This window comes from Solanum verrucosum, unplaced genomic scaffold (assembly GCF_900185275.1).
Source record: "Solanum verrucosum unplaced genomic scaffold, falcon-dt-bn FXZP01000125.1, whole genome shotgun sequence".
NCBI classification, from domain to species: domain Eukaryota; kingdom Viridiplantae; phylum Streptophyta; class Magnoliopsida; order Solanales; family Solanaceae; genus Solanum; species Solanum verrucosum.
In genome coordinates, this window is record NW_026019923.1 from 3,187,236 (window position 1) to 3,205,388 (window position 18,153).

Below are 18,153 nucleotides of genomic sequence, written 5' to 3' on the forward strand. Positions count from 1 at the left end.
TTCAATGCAAATAATGCTTCTGCTAGTTGATAACATTCCATGTGATATGAATGAAATAATAATAATTTCAGTCTGTAGTTTTGTCCTATCATGAAGCTTCAATGCAAATACCTGGACAGCTTCAATGCAAATACCTGAGTTTATGGTTTTTATATTATGGGTGCATGTATGTTCATATCTTAAACAGAAAAGACATAGATGAACCAAACTTTTAACTGATAACATGTGAAAAAGTTAAAGTTGAATTTTTTAGAATACATAGTCTAGTGTAGAATCTAGGATAAACATCTTGTAGAAATATCCAGAGTGAAGATAGTGAATTTTCTTGTAGATGTTCTAGAGAATCAAATATTTGTAGAAAATTATAAAATAGTTTAGATCTCGTTGTATCTAGAACCATCCATGTTAAGTATAAACACGGAATGAACTTGTACATAGTTAGGTCTTCCAAACTCTTCCTTCTCCTTTCTAGTTTCTTCTTCTTTAGTTGAATCTTCTGATCTTAGTTAACAATCTTGGGCTAGCAGAATGTTTTCCAATTATACTTTTCTTCTACTATTTTGATCAACATGGCATAAATAAGTCTTTTCTCGTCGATTTTCACACGTGTGTGTTGAGTTATTAATGGAATCACGAAGATTTGTTGTCTAATCTTGTTGCATTTGTTTACTAATTAACCTAATTATTATAATTAAATTAATCATTTTTTAAGATCAGTTCTATGTTTAAAAATAAAGCTTCTGCTAGTTGATACGGACATTTAGCCCATAACGTACATATTTTATGTTAAAGAGCCATGTGATATGAATGATATAATAATAGTGCGATATTTTAATATTAATAAAAATATATCATATGTCACACATTATGTATCATGCTATGTATATTGACGGACATTATATTTGTGTCTCTTTACTCTCATCAATTGTGGAAGAAAGTGGTCATTAGTTGTTAGTAACTTATGTAACCAGCAACTCTTTCATTCACCCAATTTACTATCCATGAAAAATTCAATCACCTACAAGAGATAGATATGAGAAAGAAGATAACATAATAAGTAACTTCTTCCCTTTTTTGACTGTAAGGTGATATACAAAGTGACTAATAAGTAAGTCTGATTTGATAAAATCAAGCAAAAACCATTGTAAGACAGATTCTAGTATTGGACTGTTGGGGCAAGCTCACGTGCACCTGGACTAATTCCACGGGATTATTTCGAATTCTTAATAGTCTAGCAGCAAGATCAGATACAAAATCTTGTGATCACCATGCCTATATGGTGTAATGGGTTTAAAGCTGTAAAAAGCCAGATAATTCCACAGAACCTACTAAACAAAACGCGATTGTCCTAAACCAAGAAACGAAATCCAACAAAGAGAAATTATGTTAATTTTGGCAGGATAAGGGAACCTGCTAAATCCAACAGAGGTTATTACTCCATAACCGCGACTCCTCCAACAGCTTTGATCTTTTCTATGATTTCATTAGCCTCCTCTTTGGTTACTCCTTGCTTAAGTATAGCAGGAGCCTTTTCGACCAGTTCCTTGGCTTCCTTTAGACCTAGACTCGTGAAGGATCTAACCTCTTTGATCACCTTGATTTTTGCAGCTGCATCAAATTTCTCCAACTTGACGTCAAATGCTGTTTTCTCAACCTTCTTCTCCTCAGCCTTTGCCGGTCCACCACCTGCTCCTCCCATTGCACCCAAATCCATGCCTTCTACTGAAATTTGTTTCAAATTAGGGTGCCTTAGTATCTCCCGGAGTAAAGGACCAATTTGTCTACGTTCTTCTGGGGCTAAAGCAGCAATACGTTCAGCAAGCTGAACTATCTTGTCTGATGGTGGGGGTCTAGGGCCATATGGATCATATGCAGCAGGATATTTGTACCTTATGGGCTTGGCATTGGGATCTCTGGGGACAAAATCAGGTTGAAATGAACGAGACTGCAAAGGCCCTATAATTTCACGTAGAGCTGTACAGGTTTGGATGGGTCTTAACCGTGCAATGAGCTTCATGCTTAAGATATCACTTTCCAAGCAATGAATTGCAAATGATGCTAGCTTGATCAGAATTTCATACGCGTGTTGTGCTAATGCAAAAGAACACAGATAATTTCCACTTCAACCACTTGGTAAAGATTGTGCTTTACACTCCTGCCTTGAAAAGAAAATTCGACATTCAGCTGATATAATAGAAACGAAAAATACAGTCCAATCACCCTATTAATCAATAGACACAAACACATTAATTGCTCAGAAACTAAAACTTTCATTGGTTTAGTTTATGAACGGCCACTAATAAAAGTTCCTAAAATTTACAAGTTGAAATGAAGCTTTACAGTGATATAACTAAAATCAGGGAGAATATATGACTTTAGATTGACACAATCATCAGTGTATTATAAACGCAATGCAACACACTAAAGATGGATAACAGGCCAGTTTTCATCTTCAATAATAACATAAAAAAGGCAAATGTGACATACAGATAACAACTACGGCAAAGAATGAACAAGACTGAAACTAAAGTGACAATAAAGAATGCATCCCATAAAAAAAAATTCAAATTGTACTTTTTTACATCATTTTTACTAGGAAAACTAGTTGCTCATCTATCAAAGGAAACACAGAACTATCATTTGCTGTTCTTGCAGCAGACTGCAAAGACGAATACAATTAATTCCAGATAATGTACTAACTGCTAACACCCAAGGGCAGCTCAAAGCAGTGGCTTTAGGCCCAAAAAAACCCCAAATTCAGTTTCGAAAACATACCGAAGATGCAGCAGAAAAAAGAAAAAAATTCCAGCAAGAAGCAAAGATTAAACGAAGAACCAAAAGCACAGCAGACAAAAGAGGAAGAGTTTTTCAATTAAAAAAAAAAAAGAGTCGCGCTAACAGTTGAATAGGCCAAACTTATGATGTTTTCCTTTGATTTTAAATTATCATTTCTATAGGTAGCGGAAGCACAGCTACGTAAATATTCACACAGAGCTAAGAAAAATTGAACCTGAGGATTTTCAAGCAGCATATAGATCCAATTCAAAAGTCACATTTCACCAAATAAAAAAAAAGTAGGGTTTATAGCTCATGAACACTAACGGAAGGAAATTCGTGAATGGAATATATAAATGAAGAGACTTACGAATTTAAATCCTCCGGAGAAAGAGATCGCCGCCGTGAGAGATTCCGGCGAGTGCGGTGTCGACTTGCCGAAGAAGACGGGTGAAATTTGAAATTTAGGGCTGAGAGAAAAAATAAGAATCGGTTTGGGCCCATAAATTGGGTATTGGACTCATTGACAGTCCTACATCGGCCCAATGCCACGTAAAAGTTGTACTTTTGACCATCGAACTAGTTGATTTTTAATTTAGAGTATTTTCGCAAATAGCCATTATAATAAACTTAATTATGCTCCATAGCTATATTTGGCATATTTACGAGTTGTAGCTATAGTTTAACCTCTCTCATTTGTATCATTCACAGGTTTGTATAATTGAATTGTTTTTGTATAAACTCGAAATAACGAATTTATACAAACACAAATATTTGAACTTTATACAGTTATACAAATTATGTTATACAAAATTACATTATACAAAAGTTATACAAAATCCGAATTATACAAACTCAAAACCCCTGCCTACGTAATTATCACTAAATGTAAGTCGCAAGTGGTAATTAACTAAAACTCTAGTTATAATGAGTAATTAACTAATATATGTTTGCTTAATCATGTAATTTTCCCTTCTAATTTTTGGCCTTTCGAGTGACTAGTTTTAAATTTTTCCTCTAACAATTAAATTTATGTTATTCTTGGCCTTTCGAGTGACTAGTCTTTAATTTTTCCTTTAATAATTAAATTTATGTGAAGAGTCCCTCCCAACACTTGCTTCTTGGGAATCGAACCCATAATCTTGGCTTTGATATCACTTGTTAGGGTCAAACGCTTATCATCATGCTAAAACTTATAGCTAATAGCAAAGACGTAACTTTATTTTTTAACTAACTCCACCACGTAAGAGTCATGTTCAATCATGACTCTAATCCGAGCCACCCAAACCCTCGTAAGTATTGCCATTACCCAATAATAATTTCTTTAAAAAGAAGCATTACTTGAGTTATAATAATTTTAAAAAACTAAATACAACGTGAATAACAAGATAAAAATTGGCTATATACGGTGCAATTTCTACTTGTTACATCAAAGTAGGAGATATGGGAATCATCATTAATTTTTGAACTTGTCTTTAATTTTATTTTATATAAACAATTCGAAGTGGCTGAAAAAGCAATTGTTGGTCAAAACTTGTTCCGAACTTAATACTTTGTCAATGGGACAATCAGGATCAAAAGTTCACAAACATTAATTTCAAGGAGTGGCGGAATCAGAATTTTCAATAAAGGGTTCAAAATCTGAAAAAATAGACACAAGAAGTAATCGAAGGGGGGTTCAATATCTATTATATATATCTAAAAAATTATTTTAATCATGTATAAATAATATAACTTTCCGTCGAAGGGAGTTCGGATGAACCCCTGACTATATGGTGGCTCCGCCGCTGTTGTAAATTACCTATAGAAATAGAATGAACTAGCCACTTTTCGCCTATGTCTTTAACAAATAGCCACTATTATGAAGTTCCATTTTTTATTATTAACAAATGTTTGGTAGTTGGTACAACGAAAAAAAATAGAAAGGAGGACAATTTTGGACAGAATATTTTTGCTATATTGATTTTTTTTCTACTTTGTATTATGACTTCATCATGTATAGTATCAAAAATCACTTTCATAAATTATACAAGTTCAAATTTAGTTTGATGCCGTTTCTCTTTTTTTTTGTCTATCAATAATAAAGGCAATTTGTATTTTCACTTGGCATAAAATTCTGAATGGGACAATGGGTTGTCCATAAGTCACAACTTGCATTGATTTGGATTTATTGTTTGTTTATTTATTTCATTTTTCAAAGTCAACAATGGATGACTCACTTAATTATGGCTACAAATTTGGAATCTTGTATTATCCATCTAATTATTAAAAAAAAGTTCCAAAATCTTGCACTCAAGAAAGTGGCCTAGTAGTCAACGAAGTAGTGGATTGAGAATCATGAAGTTTCAGGTTTAAAATTAGGTGATTTCTTCACGTCTGTTTAAGTATTGGTACATAGATATACTCGGTGCATGTTCTGGTGGGAGGTAACATTTACCTCCACGGGTGTATGCAAGCTGACCGAGACATCACTTTTGTAAAAAGAAAGAGTCTCAAAATCTTGATATAAATTACTATATCCTATTGATGAATAAGAGAACAAGAGATATCAAGAAAATGGATACAAATGAATCAAAACATGATAGAAAAAGTGAGTTAAAAGCCTTTGATGACACAAAATCTGGTGTCAAAGGACTTGTTGATGCAGGAGTAAGTAAAGTCCCTCAGATATTCATTTCACCTCAAGATACATACTCAAATTCCACCACAGGACAGTTCATATTTCCAGTCATAGACCTCCAAGACATTATAGTCATGATCAAATCAATCGAAAAGAAGCCATTGAGAAAGTCCGCGATGCATCAGAGACATGGGGTTTCTTCCAAGTGATCAATCATGGCGTTCCATGTGATGTCTTGGAAGAAATTATACGAGGTGTTTGTAGTTTTCATGAACAAGATAATGATATCAAGAAACAATGGTATACGCGAGAGTTTACTAAAAGAGTTGTTTACAATAGTAATTTTGATTTGTATAGTGCACCAGCAACTAATTGGAGGGATACTTTTTTCTGCATTATGGCTCCTAATCCTCCTAGTCCTGAAGAATTGCCTCCAATCTGTAGGTATGTCATTTATATGATTCATGGTCTATAAGGGGTTCGATTGAATCCTCTTCGTTGAAAAAGTATACCGATATGTATGAAACTCGTTGAATCCCTTGACAGAAGACCAGTAGCTAAGCTAGGAATTCTGCTAAGGGTGTTCAAGATTTTGTATATGTATAATATAAAATGACTTAAATGTACATAGCATAATTTTTTGATCGAGGGTGTTTAACTGACTGCCCTTACTAGCACATAGCTACACCCCTGCAGATATAAGTTGTGACACACTATCATTCCTTGAATCCCCGTGTTAGAATTCCTGATTCCGACACTGATACTGTTTTGTGTTTTCTTTATGATGTGGTAAAGGGATATCATTGTTAAATACTCTGAGGAAGTGAAGAAACTCGGGCGTTCTTTGTTTGAACTATTAGCAGAAGCACTTGGGCTCAATAGAAACTATCTCAATGACATGGATTGTGATAAAGGACTTTCAGTTGCATGTCACTATTATCCAGCTTGTCCAGAACCAGAACTTACATTAGGTGCTAGTAAACATGCTGATGACGGATTCTTGACTTTGCTTCTTCAAGACCATATAGGGGGATTGCAAGTTCTTCATCGAAATCATTGGGTTGATGTCCCTCCTACCCCTGGTGCTCTTGTTGTAAATATTGCAGATCTTCTGCAGGTATGTCTTCTCACCAATCTGTATTGAAAATGAGTAGCTCGTTGGCTACACTTTGAGCCGGTGAATCCCTCTCAGGCTTGTAGCATTGAGGGTCTTGTCATATTCATATGATGTACATAGATGATTTAAGGTATATCAGAGCCTTGTCCCGACACCTATACAGTTCATGTCATATGTTAGAGGCTTCATAGACTAGTATGTACCGGTCATGTGTATACTTGAGTTACATTATACAGAATCAGTGGACTCATAGGGAGTCACTATTTCATAATATGCACTGATCTTCTAATTTCACACACACACACATATGTTGTGTGATTATGTCGAAAGAAGTATGTTCAAATGAACCAACAGCAAGTCGTTAGGTCCATTCACCGGGACAACTTGTCCAGTGCATGAAACATTCCATGTTTATGCGAAGTTCAGGGAAGGGCCACACCCCAAGAGGGTGTAATGTAGGCAGCCTACCCTGACACAAACATCAGTCCGTCAAAACAACAGTACAATGATTAATTTGAGTTATTCTCTAATATTACTAGACTTGAAGGTTATTCATGCAGAGAAAACAAGTACTAATGTTGTTTGTCATGAAAATGTACAGTTAATAACAAATGACAAGTTTAAAAGCGTTGAACATCGCGTTCTAGCAAATCGTGTTGGTCCAAGGATATCTATAGCATGCTTCTTCTCCACATTTTTCCTAGCATCGTCAAGACTTTATGGTCCTATTAAGGAGTTGTTATCAGAAGAAAATCCATCAAAATACAGAGAAACAACAATTCAGGAATATTCTGCCTATTTTACTGCAAAGGGACTTGATGGAACTTCTGCTCTACAACATTTTAGACTTTAAACTGTTGTAATGAACTATCTTTCCATTTGACTCTTCATGCTGATTATTCAATGCATAATCACTATTTATGCATTGTAATCTTCAAGTTATAAGAATCTCATAGTTACTTTCTTGGTTATTTTGAAATTCCTAGCTTGTTCTTTTTTTACATTCATTTTCTCCGACTCAACAATTATGTTACTCAACCAAGACAGGTCAAAGTTTCTAGATATTGAAGATATGCATGGTTGATATAGGAGATTAGATTAGTACGAGTAATACCGATGATGTGTTTCCTCTTCCTCCATTGCTTCATGGACCAGAACTTTGAAGTGGTTGTATTTGCCAGCTAATGCAGAATATGATAATGAATCTTGACGTTGACGAATTTGTCTTGAAGCTGAACAAAAAAATATCTGGACCCATAAATATGAATTAATTAGAACAGTAATATCAAACCAACAAGAATTAAAACATAAACAAGAAAGGCTACAATATAACCTATCTATATGTAGGAGTATGCCAAAAGTCTCTGCTAGCTCAAAGAAAAGCAATATTTAAATTACAACTCGAAATACAAAAAATTGAGTATAAATCAAAACACAATTTAAGATGAATAAGGAAGAATTTGCTATAGAAGAAAAAACCTACGAAAATCCTGAGCGATTAAAAATAAAAATAATATTTTCAAACTTAGGAAGAAGATATAAAAAAATAGGTGAAAATATATATCTAATGATAGAAAAAGAAACAGTAAGATTAGAAGATAGTCTAACTGCAATGGTAAGAATAACTAGAGAAAATGAAGAAATAGATAAAAAAAAAATAGATACGATAAAACAACAAGCAAAATTAGAAATACAGCAGATTGAAGAAGTAAAAAATGATAAAATAATTGCCTTAGAAAAAGAATTAACCATGCTTAAAGAATTATATATGGCTAGACAAAAAAAGAAAAGAAATAGAAACAGAATTAAAAATAGAGATAGAAAAATTTAAAGAAAAATTAACTGAAGAAAAAGAAAACCCAGATATAAGAGTTGATAATGTTGATATAGATGAAAATTGTTCAGAACAAGGCTCAGACATAAGTGAAACATATACAGAAATATTAGAAAAAATAGGAGAAACCGAAACAATTAATAATACAATAGAAATAAATACGGAAGAAATAAAAAATAAAGCAAGTACAAGTACATCTGAAGTAAAAAATCCAAAAACACTAAGTCCTAATTATTATACAGTTAGTTATGAAGAATCTGACAGATATGATAGTTTATGGAATAAAAGATTAAATAAAAAATGGACACCATCTACAACATCCCGAAATAATGATTTTTTAGATTTAGATTGCGTAGCTGATATAAACAAAACAATACAACTATAGGTAGGATACATATCAAAACAACTAATAGATAACAAAATTGGAATGACAGAAGTACCGGGATATATAGAAAGAATACTTATAGGAACGGTAAAATTATGGTTACAAAATTTAGCAGAAGAAAGTATAAAAACATTAAGAAATAATAAGAAAATAGACGGAGAAATTGCGACTACACCAGTTGAGATATTAAATAAATATGAAATAGCTATAAGAAATGAATTCAGTAGTACAACTACAGAAGTAGAAGAACAAAATAAAGAGAAACAGTTAAATAGGAATTTAATGTTAAAATTAGCTATATGTAATATGTGTTACATAGAAAAATATACATGTGTATTTAGAGAATATTATTATAAAGGAACGTATAATACAGAAGAAGCAAAAGAAATAAGAAAATTATATTTTACAAAATTACCAGAACCATTTAGTTCTAAAATAATAAAAGACTGGAATGAAGCAGGATTACAAGATACACTTGGAGCAAGAATGAGATATTTACAAAAATGGTATTCAGAAATATGTGAAAAATATAGAGAAGAGATAAAAATGAAAAAAACAATAATTAAAAACCTAGCATGTTGTAAAGATAAGATAACACCTCAATTTGGATGTAATGATAATTATTATAAAAAGAAATATAGAAAACCAGGGAAATATAAAAAATATAAATCCCAATATAGGTATAAAAGACTAAGAAGAAGATATTATATAAAAAAACACTAAAGCAAAAAGACCTTTTAGACCAAAGAAGAAAATAACAGAATGTACATGTTATAATTGCGGAAAACTAGGACATCTAGCTAAAGATTGTAAAGTACCTAAGAATCCAAAGAAAAAACAAATATCTGAAATAATAATTAATGATGAGACATATACACAAATAGACTATATAGATTATGAACCAGAAAGAGATGATAGCATATATGAATTTGAGAACGAACTATCTGAAAATGAAATAAAAGAAGACTATAAATCTATAATGATGACTGAAAAGGACGTACAAATAATAAATAAAGAAGAGTATATAAATGAAAAATCTACAGAACAAAAAGTAATATTTGATATCAATATATTTGAACATATAAAAGGAAAAGAATTAGATCTCAGTGTAGAAAAAATATTCAAAATACCAGTACTAAGAAATATATTTAAAAGGCAAAAAGAAGAATATTATGTAGTAAGTCAAAAAGAACATATAATAGATTGTAAATACACAAAAGGAAAAGCAAGAATACCTATAATAAATAAACGAATAATAAATAAAGAAATACAAGAAATTAAAGCTAGAGACCCCATAAAATACGTACACTTAGGCAGAACAGAGATATTAATAAATGCTTGTTTTAGAGAAGGAATAGATACACCGATAGAAATATATTTGACAGATGATAGAATAATAGAACCAATAGAAATAAGCATAATAAGTGCAGTAAAAGGAAATTTAATGTACCAAAAATTTAAATTTATAATAAGTGTTAATTACTCAGTAGCAATAAATGATCAAAATATAGATAAATCATTAGTACTATATTGGAAAATGTCAGGAATAGAGTTAGCCCCATGAAGTAAAATATTTACAGCTCGCTGTAAAAATCTATATGTATTAACAACAAAACATAAGATAACTGCAACAAATAAGATAAATAAAATAAAAATAGAAAATCCTTTTGAGAAAATTGTTACAGTAATAGATAATAATGATTATAGTTATAAAGAAATAGACATAGAAGAAGATCTAGAGATAATAAGTGATAGAATAAGTACATCGAAAAGGATAAAAAACATAGATAAAGATAATGATAATATATCCCAACTCTCAAGAAAATCAGTAGAATACCAAATGATAAAAGAAATTGAACCATATCACTATCATATAACTGGAATAATAGAACAAAGAAAGCATATTATCATAATAAATACTGGACAGGAAGAAAATTATATACCAAGAGAACTAGTATCAGAAGAAGAAATAACTGTTAAAGAACAAGTATGCCCAGAATTACCAAAAGAATTATCATATATAGAAGAAATAACTCAAAAAGAAGTAATAATAGGAGGAATAATCATACCAATAACATTTAAAATATACCAAGGAGATACTATAACATTAGGAATAAAATGGTTAGAAGAAATGAAACCATATAATCTAGAAAATACGCAATTAATTATAACCTATAAAAATAAAAAGGTCATAATTAAGAGAGCAATATGAAAATTTATATACTTGCAAAAATAATAGTAGAAAATTACTATAACAGATATTACACTCCAATGTTAGATACAGGAGCAGAAGCAAATATGTGTAAACATAATTGTCTACCAGACGAAAAATGGGAAAAATTAAAAACACCTATAGTCGTAACAGGATTTAATAATGAAGGAAGTATGATAACATATAAAGCAAGAAATATAAAGTTACAAATATGGGATAAAATATTAACTATAGAAGATATATATAATTATGAATTTATAAATGAAGATATGCTTTTAGGAATGCCGTTTTTAGACAAATTATACCCTCACATAATAACAAAAACACATTGGTGGTTTACCACACCATGTAAGCAAAAGATAGGAGCAAAAAGAGTAAATAATAAAAACAGAAAGTCGACACCATGGATTAATGGGAGTGAAAAAATCACACAAAAATTAGAAAATATTAAAGAAAGTACCCACAATATAGAATTAATAATATTTTCAATAGATAAATTAAAAATAATTCAAGAAAAATTAGATATGTTATATAGTGAAGATCCCTTAAAAGGATGGGAAAAACACAAAACAAAAATAAAAATTGAACTAATTGATGAAATAGTATAATAACCGAAAAACCATTGAAATATAATTTTGAAGATTTAAAAGAATTTAAAATGCATATAAAGGAACTATTAGAAAACAAATATATTCAAGAAAGTAATAGTAAACATACAAGTCCAGCATTCATAGTAAATAAACATAGTGAACAGAAAAGAGGTAAAAGCCGTATGGTTATTGACTATAGGAATCTAAATGCAAAAACAAAAACATATAATTACCCCATACCAAACAAAATACTAAAAGTAAGACAAATACAAGGATACAATTATTTTAGTAAATTTGATTGTAAATCAGGATTTTATCATCTAAAGTTAGAAGAAGAATCTAAAAAATTAACAGCTTTTACAGTACCACAAGGATTCTATGAATGGAACGTACTACCTTTTGGATACAAAAATGCACCAGGAAAATATCAACATTTTATGGATAATTACTTTAATCAACTAGAAAATTGTATAGTATACATAGATGATATATTGTTATATTCACGGACAGAAGAAGATCATATACGATTACTAGAAAAATTTATACATATTATAATACACTCAGGAATAAGTTTGAGTAAGAAAAAGGCAGAAATAATGAAAGCTCAAATAGAATTTTTAGGAATACAAATAGATAAGAATGGTATAAAAATGCAAAATCACATAGTACAAAAAATAATAAATTCTGAAGAACAAATAGATACGAAAAAGAAATTACAATCATTTTTAGGATTAGTAAATCAGGTAAGAGAATATATACCTAATTTAGCAGAAAATCTTAAACCTTTGCACAAAAAACTAAAGAAAGATGTAGAATATTATTTTGACAAAAAAGACCAAGAACAAATACAAAAAATCAAATTATTATGTAAGAAATTACCTAAATTATATTTTCTAGACGAAAATTAAAAATTTATATACATAGTAGAATCATATGCAAGTGAGATAAGTTATGGAGGAGTACTGAAATACAAATATGATAAAGAAAAAATAGAACAACATTGCAGATATTATTCAGGAACATTTACAAATTCGGAAATAAAATGGGAAATAAATAGAAAAGAATTATATGCACTATATAAATGTTTATTAGCTTTTGAACCATATATCGTATATAATAAGTTTATTGTAAGAACAAATAATACGCAGGTAAAATGGTGGATCACAAGGAAGATACAAGATTCGGTAACAACCAAAGAAATACGAAGACTAGTATTAAATATACATAATTTTACATTTACAATAGAAGTGATAGGTACTAACAAAAATGTCATTGCAGATTACATTTCAAGACAAAGCTACACAGACGGATCTAGACAAAGAAAATAATATTGAAAAGATACTCAATACTATGACATTGCTTTGTACAAAAGTAGATAGCCTGGATAAAGAGCTACAACAAATGAAAAGTCAGCAGCATGACAATAAATATGCGGAGCTAAGTCAATCGAAAGACTTGAAAATTCCAGAGCTAGAAGGTGACGATGGGAAACACCAAAAAACCCAAACTAATAATTTGTTACATGCAGCTACAGGAAGCACCTTGCAACAAAGGAAGAAAACAAAACCAGATATATCAATACAAATATGAACAAAATATTCTAAAAACCATTTATACCAAAAACTCAAAAAGAACCATTATTCCTACCACCTCAGCTTAATACATATAAGGAGAGTCTAGGACAAAACAAAAAGACATATAACCATATAACCAGAGCCTATATAGAAAATATTCACAAAATACAAACTTTTTTAAACCTAAATCCTAGATCCAAAAATACAAAAAACCCTAATGAAGACTATATTACCCAAAACCTACAAGGATATAACAAATTGATTGCACAACCAGGAACTAGCACTAATCTAGTAGGAACTTGCTATCACTATGGATTACTAAGCACCGTATATACCGTAACAGGAGACGAGATATCAACAATCCCAGAGCTACACAAAGCATTTATGCATTACAAATGGATTACTAAAGGAACACTATTTTATATAAAATTTTATTCAGCACCAGCCGAGATATTATATGTCACGACCCGAGAGTACCCCCTAGTCGTAACATGGCGTATTCGACCCCGAAAGGGCCTTATACGAGCCACATAGTCATTCATTGCATTCAATAATGAAAATAGTGCGGAATAAAAAAAAAAACTTATTTACATCCACACATTTAAACTTCTTAAAACAACTTTAAAAACACACAGCGGAAGTCTAAGTCTCACATGGCCATCTTAGACACAGTCGCAAAACATAAGTAGGGACACGGCCCTTTACAATCAAAAGAAGTCTATTAAGTCTATTACATGAACAAAAGGACTTAAAAGTCTTATCCTCGAATCCATGAGGACATACCAAGTCTTGGAGGAAAGCAATCCAACACTTCAAACTAGCTAGGAGTGATCACTTGCCGGAACCTACACTTATAAAAAATAGAGAAATATGGAATTAGCACAATTAAGTACTAAGTATGATGACCATGCAAAACATGCTTTAAAAAGGGACATTTTAGTTAGAAACCATGCATTATGCCACCTTTTTGAAATATCATGAACAATAGTATAAAAGACATACAAGACAAGCATAACATCAAGTAAGTCATAATATCACCTTTAAACAATATCAACATGAAAACCTTTACCTTGGACCTTCACCTCAAGAAACCCTTATGCTATACCTCGTGCAATGTATGGGTGACGTCCCATACCACCATCCATACTAAGGCACCACATGTAGGTCACTTAAAGTAACTTATCATTCCTTCTTTCACCTTTGCACAATATTCATACATAAGAGGTATATCATTAATTAAGACATGACAAGGGAAAATAACTCATAATATAACCCAAGTATAGCATGCATCTCATATTAAACATTTGAGAGCCAACATTCTTTAATAACCTCATTTAGGGCACATTTGTGTCACATACATTAGGATTTAGAGAAACTCACTATGACCCTCTCCAAGCCTACTCGTGCAATGTATAGGTAGCATCCCATACTACTACCTACACTTTGTAGAGCTTATCAAGAAACCATAATAAAATCTCACATGATGGGAAGTAAGCGTTTAACCGACATAGACCATGAGAGCTTGTCATGGAATCCGGTGTCATAAGTCCCCACACCGTAAAGAGGTGGTCTACTTGCCTAAGGAAGACCGGTATATAGCTTAATGGATCCACTAGCTTCCTATGCGGGCACATAGTTTATGGGATAAGGTAGACGATCATTGAAACTCATGCCTAACTGTCGGGGGAGTTTCCATCTAACCAAATCCGCTCGGTGCTTAGCCTACATTCCCATAGAATAGTTCATTACTTTGACATCATCACACATGAAAGGGTGCCATAAGCCTACCGATTCAAGGTACATTATTTAACACATGAAAGGGTGCCATAAGCCTACCGATTCAAGGTACATTTAGGAAAGCTCATTAACTCCTCTTGAAAGGGTGCCATGGGCCTACCGATTCAAGTCTCATCATTAACCTTTATGGAAAGGTGCCATAGGCCTACCGAATCCAAGGTTCATTACTTATCATTAATGGAAGGGTGCCATTAGCCTACCGATCCAAGGTTCATTATAAGCATGTGTGGAAGGGTGCCATAAGCCTACCGATCCAAGGATTCAACAATCAACAATATAATCATTTATACAAGAAAAGGATGCATAAGCCCTACCAATTCAAGGTATACTTTACATTGAAGAATCCTTCATATTCTATCATCAACATTCATGAGTGTCAAATTGAGAAATAATCTTTCAATAGTAACACATTTACATTCATAACATGATCACATTATCTTCATTGAACTCTCATTCATACAATGTCATGATAACACTTCAATTTCTTATACTATGCCTTCAAGGCCATGGTCACAATGTAACAAACAAGTAAACAATTCTAAGTCAACATTAGCTCCTCATGTCTTGCCTTTAAGGCCATGGTCACAATACATTCCATAATTAAACACCTCCACCATAAGTGGATCAAACCAAGCAAGAACAGTTTTATCCCTAATATGAGATTAAGCCAACTTACCATCCTCCAAAGCCATAATAACCATTACTCAATTCCCAACAATTCTATCACCACAAGGTGATTCGCCCATAATTTGCCCATAAGGCCACAATCCTCAATTCATCCATATACCAACAATTCATCAACATTAAATCATAGGCATTAAACCCACTTCATAAGCAAATTCAAGTCTTTTAATGAAAACATGGGTTCTTGAAGAAGTTTCATATAAAATCATCTTAAAATCATAAATACAATTTCAATTCACCAATATAATGACTTTGAAAACATTTTATCCATGAACCCATACCTAGAATAGAAAATAGAAATTTTGTTCTTTGAAGACTTTTGAAACCCTTTTTAATGGACTCCTTGAAGGAAAGATAATCAAGGATCAAGGGTCACCATACCTTTGCTATGATTCCCCAAGAAAATTGATGAAGAAAGCCTTGAATCCAAGCCCTAGCTCCAAGTTCTTCTTCTTCTTAATGAAGGATTGTAGAGAGGGAAATGTTTTTAGGGATGGGAATTGGATTATGGTATCTAGGAAATAATATAAGTCCTTTGAAAAAAAGGGTCCAACACTTAGAAAAATTTTCAGGCGGGTGAACAGTAATGAACAGTAACATTAGCTACTGGAATTTGCATTTTCTGCCGGACAGACTTTACGAAAATGGGCATAACTTCTTCGTCCGAACTCCGAATGAGATGAAACGAAGTGCGTTAGGTAGCTAACTCAAAGGGCTTTCCATGGATATATTATGGCCACCCAAATAATTTGTGTGCTAGGAGATATGACCCTCCAAAGTAGACCCTCGAAAAAGGCTTCACTTGGAAATTTCGGATTTTGATACGGTTGCTCTAAAATTTGGGTTAGACCCATTTCCCACTCAATTTGACCCCCTAAACAAGAATATGAAGTTGGATTTTCGAAAAACGAAATGGATCTTTTAGTATACCGCTAAACAAGTTTCCGGTAACTTCCGAAGCACATTTTTAAGAACTTTTGGGTCAAATTCAAATATAATCATTTCATTAAGTTCTCGACTCCAAACTCACATGTGAGGCTCTAGTTTCACTCTATCATTTTCCGAGTCGTTACATTATCCCCCACTTAGGAACATTCGTCCTCGAATGACACTTTAAACACATAAGGGGTAACAACTTAAGTATACGGCCCATCAACATGCATACAACATCAATACAAGTACATAAATATCGGAGGAAACATCAACTCCACATCAATGAGGCTCAAACAACTTCATGCAATTCAAGAAATTAGGAATACATCTACCAATTCCTTATGCATCAAGCTTTACCATTTCTCATTTCATTGGATGAACTTCCTTCTCCAATTTACATCACACTCATCCCAAAATTATTAGACACATTATGCAATTTTCTCACAAAAGTACAATTATGCAACATTCTCAAGAACACATTTAAGCATGCCTAATAAATCAACTCATGCAACATTTAAGCATGTTCAACATTTATCCTCATGAAGCATATAGACAACTCAACTAAATGCACATCAACACGAGGAACACGTTTATGAAAACTCATTTTATCATTTAACAAGAATTCAAATAGGACATGCATAACATAAGGAGACCATGGAAACTCATTTTCACCCAAGACTCCAAAACATAAAACAAGCTACTAGGAACTCTTGGCCTCAAGCTTGAATAAGAATAGAAAGAATGAGATAAGGATATCAACACTCTCAACAACCTTGCTATTCAACCTACCATCCCCCACTTAGAAGAAAACCCAATTAAGGCATACATGAAAAACAACACCATAGAAACCTCATCAAGACATTCATGACCATAAGAAACTAAAACTTACCGGCGCCTTCATTCGGATTAGCTTCCTTGTCCTTGCTAGCTTGGAGAGCATAGAAACGACCATAATTTGGAGGAATAGGAACCGTTCCATCTTTAGAAGCTTGCTTTGCCTCCCTTCCTCTAGCCGTAAAAGTAGGACAATCTTTCACCTTGTGATCATTCTTCCCACAACCATAGCATCCATTAGTACCGGCTAGACACTTCCCATAGTGCCTCTTGCCACAAGTGGTGCAAGTAGGTTTAGGAAATTGAGATCCACCACCTTTATCTTGGTTAACCTTAGGAGCACTTGAAAAATCTTGATCTTGAGCCCTCTTCTTGAACCTAGGTTGACTTTGCTCATCGGATCTACCCCTCTTCACATTCCTATTCATCCTCTTAAGTTTGGACTCCTCAATGGATTGAGCATACACTATGAGCCTAGAAATGTTCATGTCATTATGGAGCATTGCCGTATGGCACTCTTCCTTGACTAGGTCGGATACGCCGGTCACAAACCTACTCATCTCATCCCTAGGGTTTGACACCAAACATGGGGCATACTTAGACAATTGGGTAAACCTCAAGGAATACTCTTGCACACTCATATTACCTTGCCGAAGATTGATAAACTCCTCAACCTTACACTCCCTCATCTCACGGGGAAAGTACCTACCAAGGAAAGCTTCCTTAAACTCCTCCAATTCTATAGGATCCGCTCCCACCGGCCTATTAGCCTTCCATTGAGTGAACCAAATTTGGGCA

At 32.8% G+C, this 18,153-nt stretch overlaps 2 protein-coding genes across 2 annotated transcripts; one reads left to right on the forward strand and one right to left on the reverse strand.

The window, feature by feature from the left end:
• Positions 1 to 1,216: 1,216 nt before the first annotated feature.
• Positions 1,217 to 3,262, reverse strand: LOC125825551 (uncharacterized). The gene is made up of 2 exons (XM_049504880.1): positions 3,146 to 3,262; positions 1,217 to 2,155 (listed from the first exon to the last, which is right to left on the reverse strand). Exon 2 carries the CDS (start codon positions 2,015 to 2,017, stop codon positions 1,433 to 1,435), a length of 585 nt encoding a protein of 194 aa, XP_049360837.1. The 5' UTR covers positions 2,018 to 2,155; positions 3,146 to 3,262; the 3' UTR covers positions 1,217 to 1,432.
• A 2,030-nt stretch (positions 3,263 to 5,292) lies between these two features.
• Positions 5,293 to 7,483, forward strand: LOC125824226 (1-aminocyclopropane-1-carboxylate oxidase homolog 1-like). The gene is given in 4 exon segments (XM_049503578.1): positions 5,293 to 5,521; positions 5,524 to 5,839; positions 6,191 to 6,512; positions 7,114 to 7,483. Coding segments are annotated over 4 exon segments (1,110 nt in total). The 5' UTR covers positions 5,293 to 5,301; the 3' UTR covers positions 7,366 to 7,483.
• Positions 7,484 to 18,153: the final 10,670 nt, after the last annotated feature.

Bases quoted from the DNA above. Each gene is read 5' to 3' on its own strand.
- LOC125825551 (XM_049504880.1), bottom strand. From the start codon at position 2,017: ATGAAGCTCATTGCACGGTTAAGACCCATCCAAACCTGTACAGCTCTA.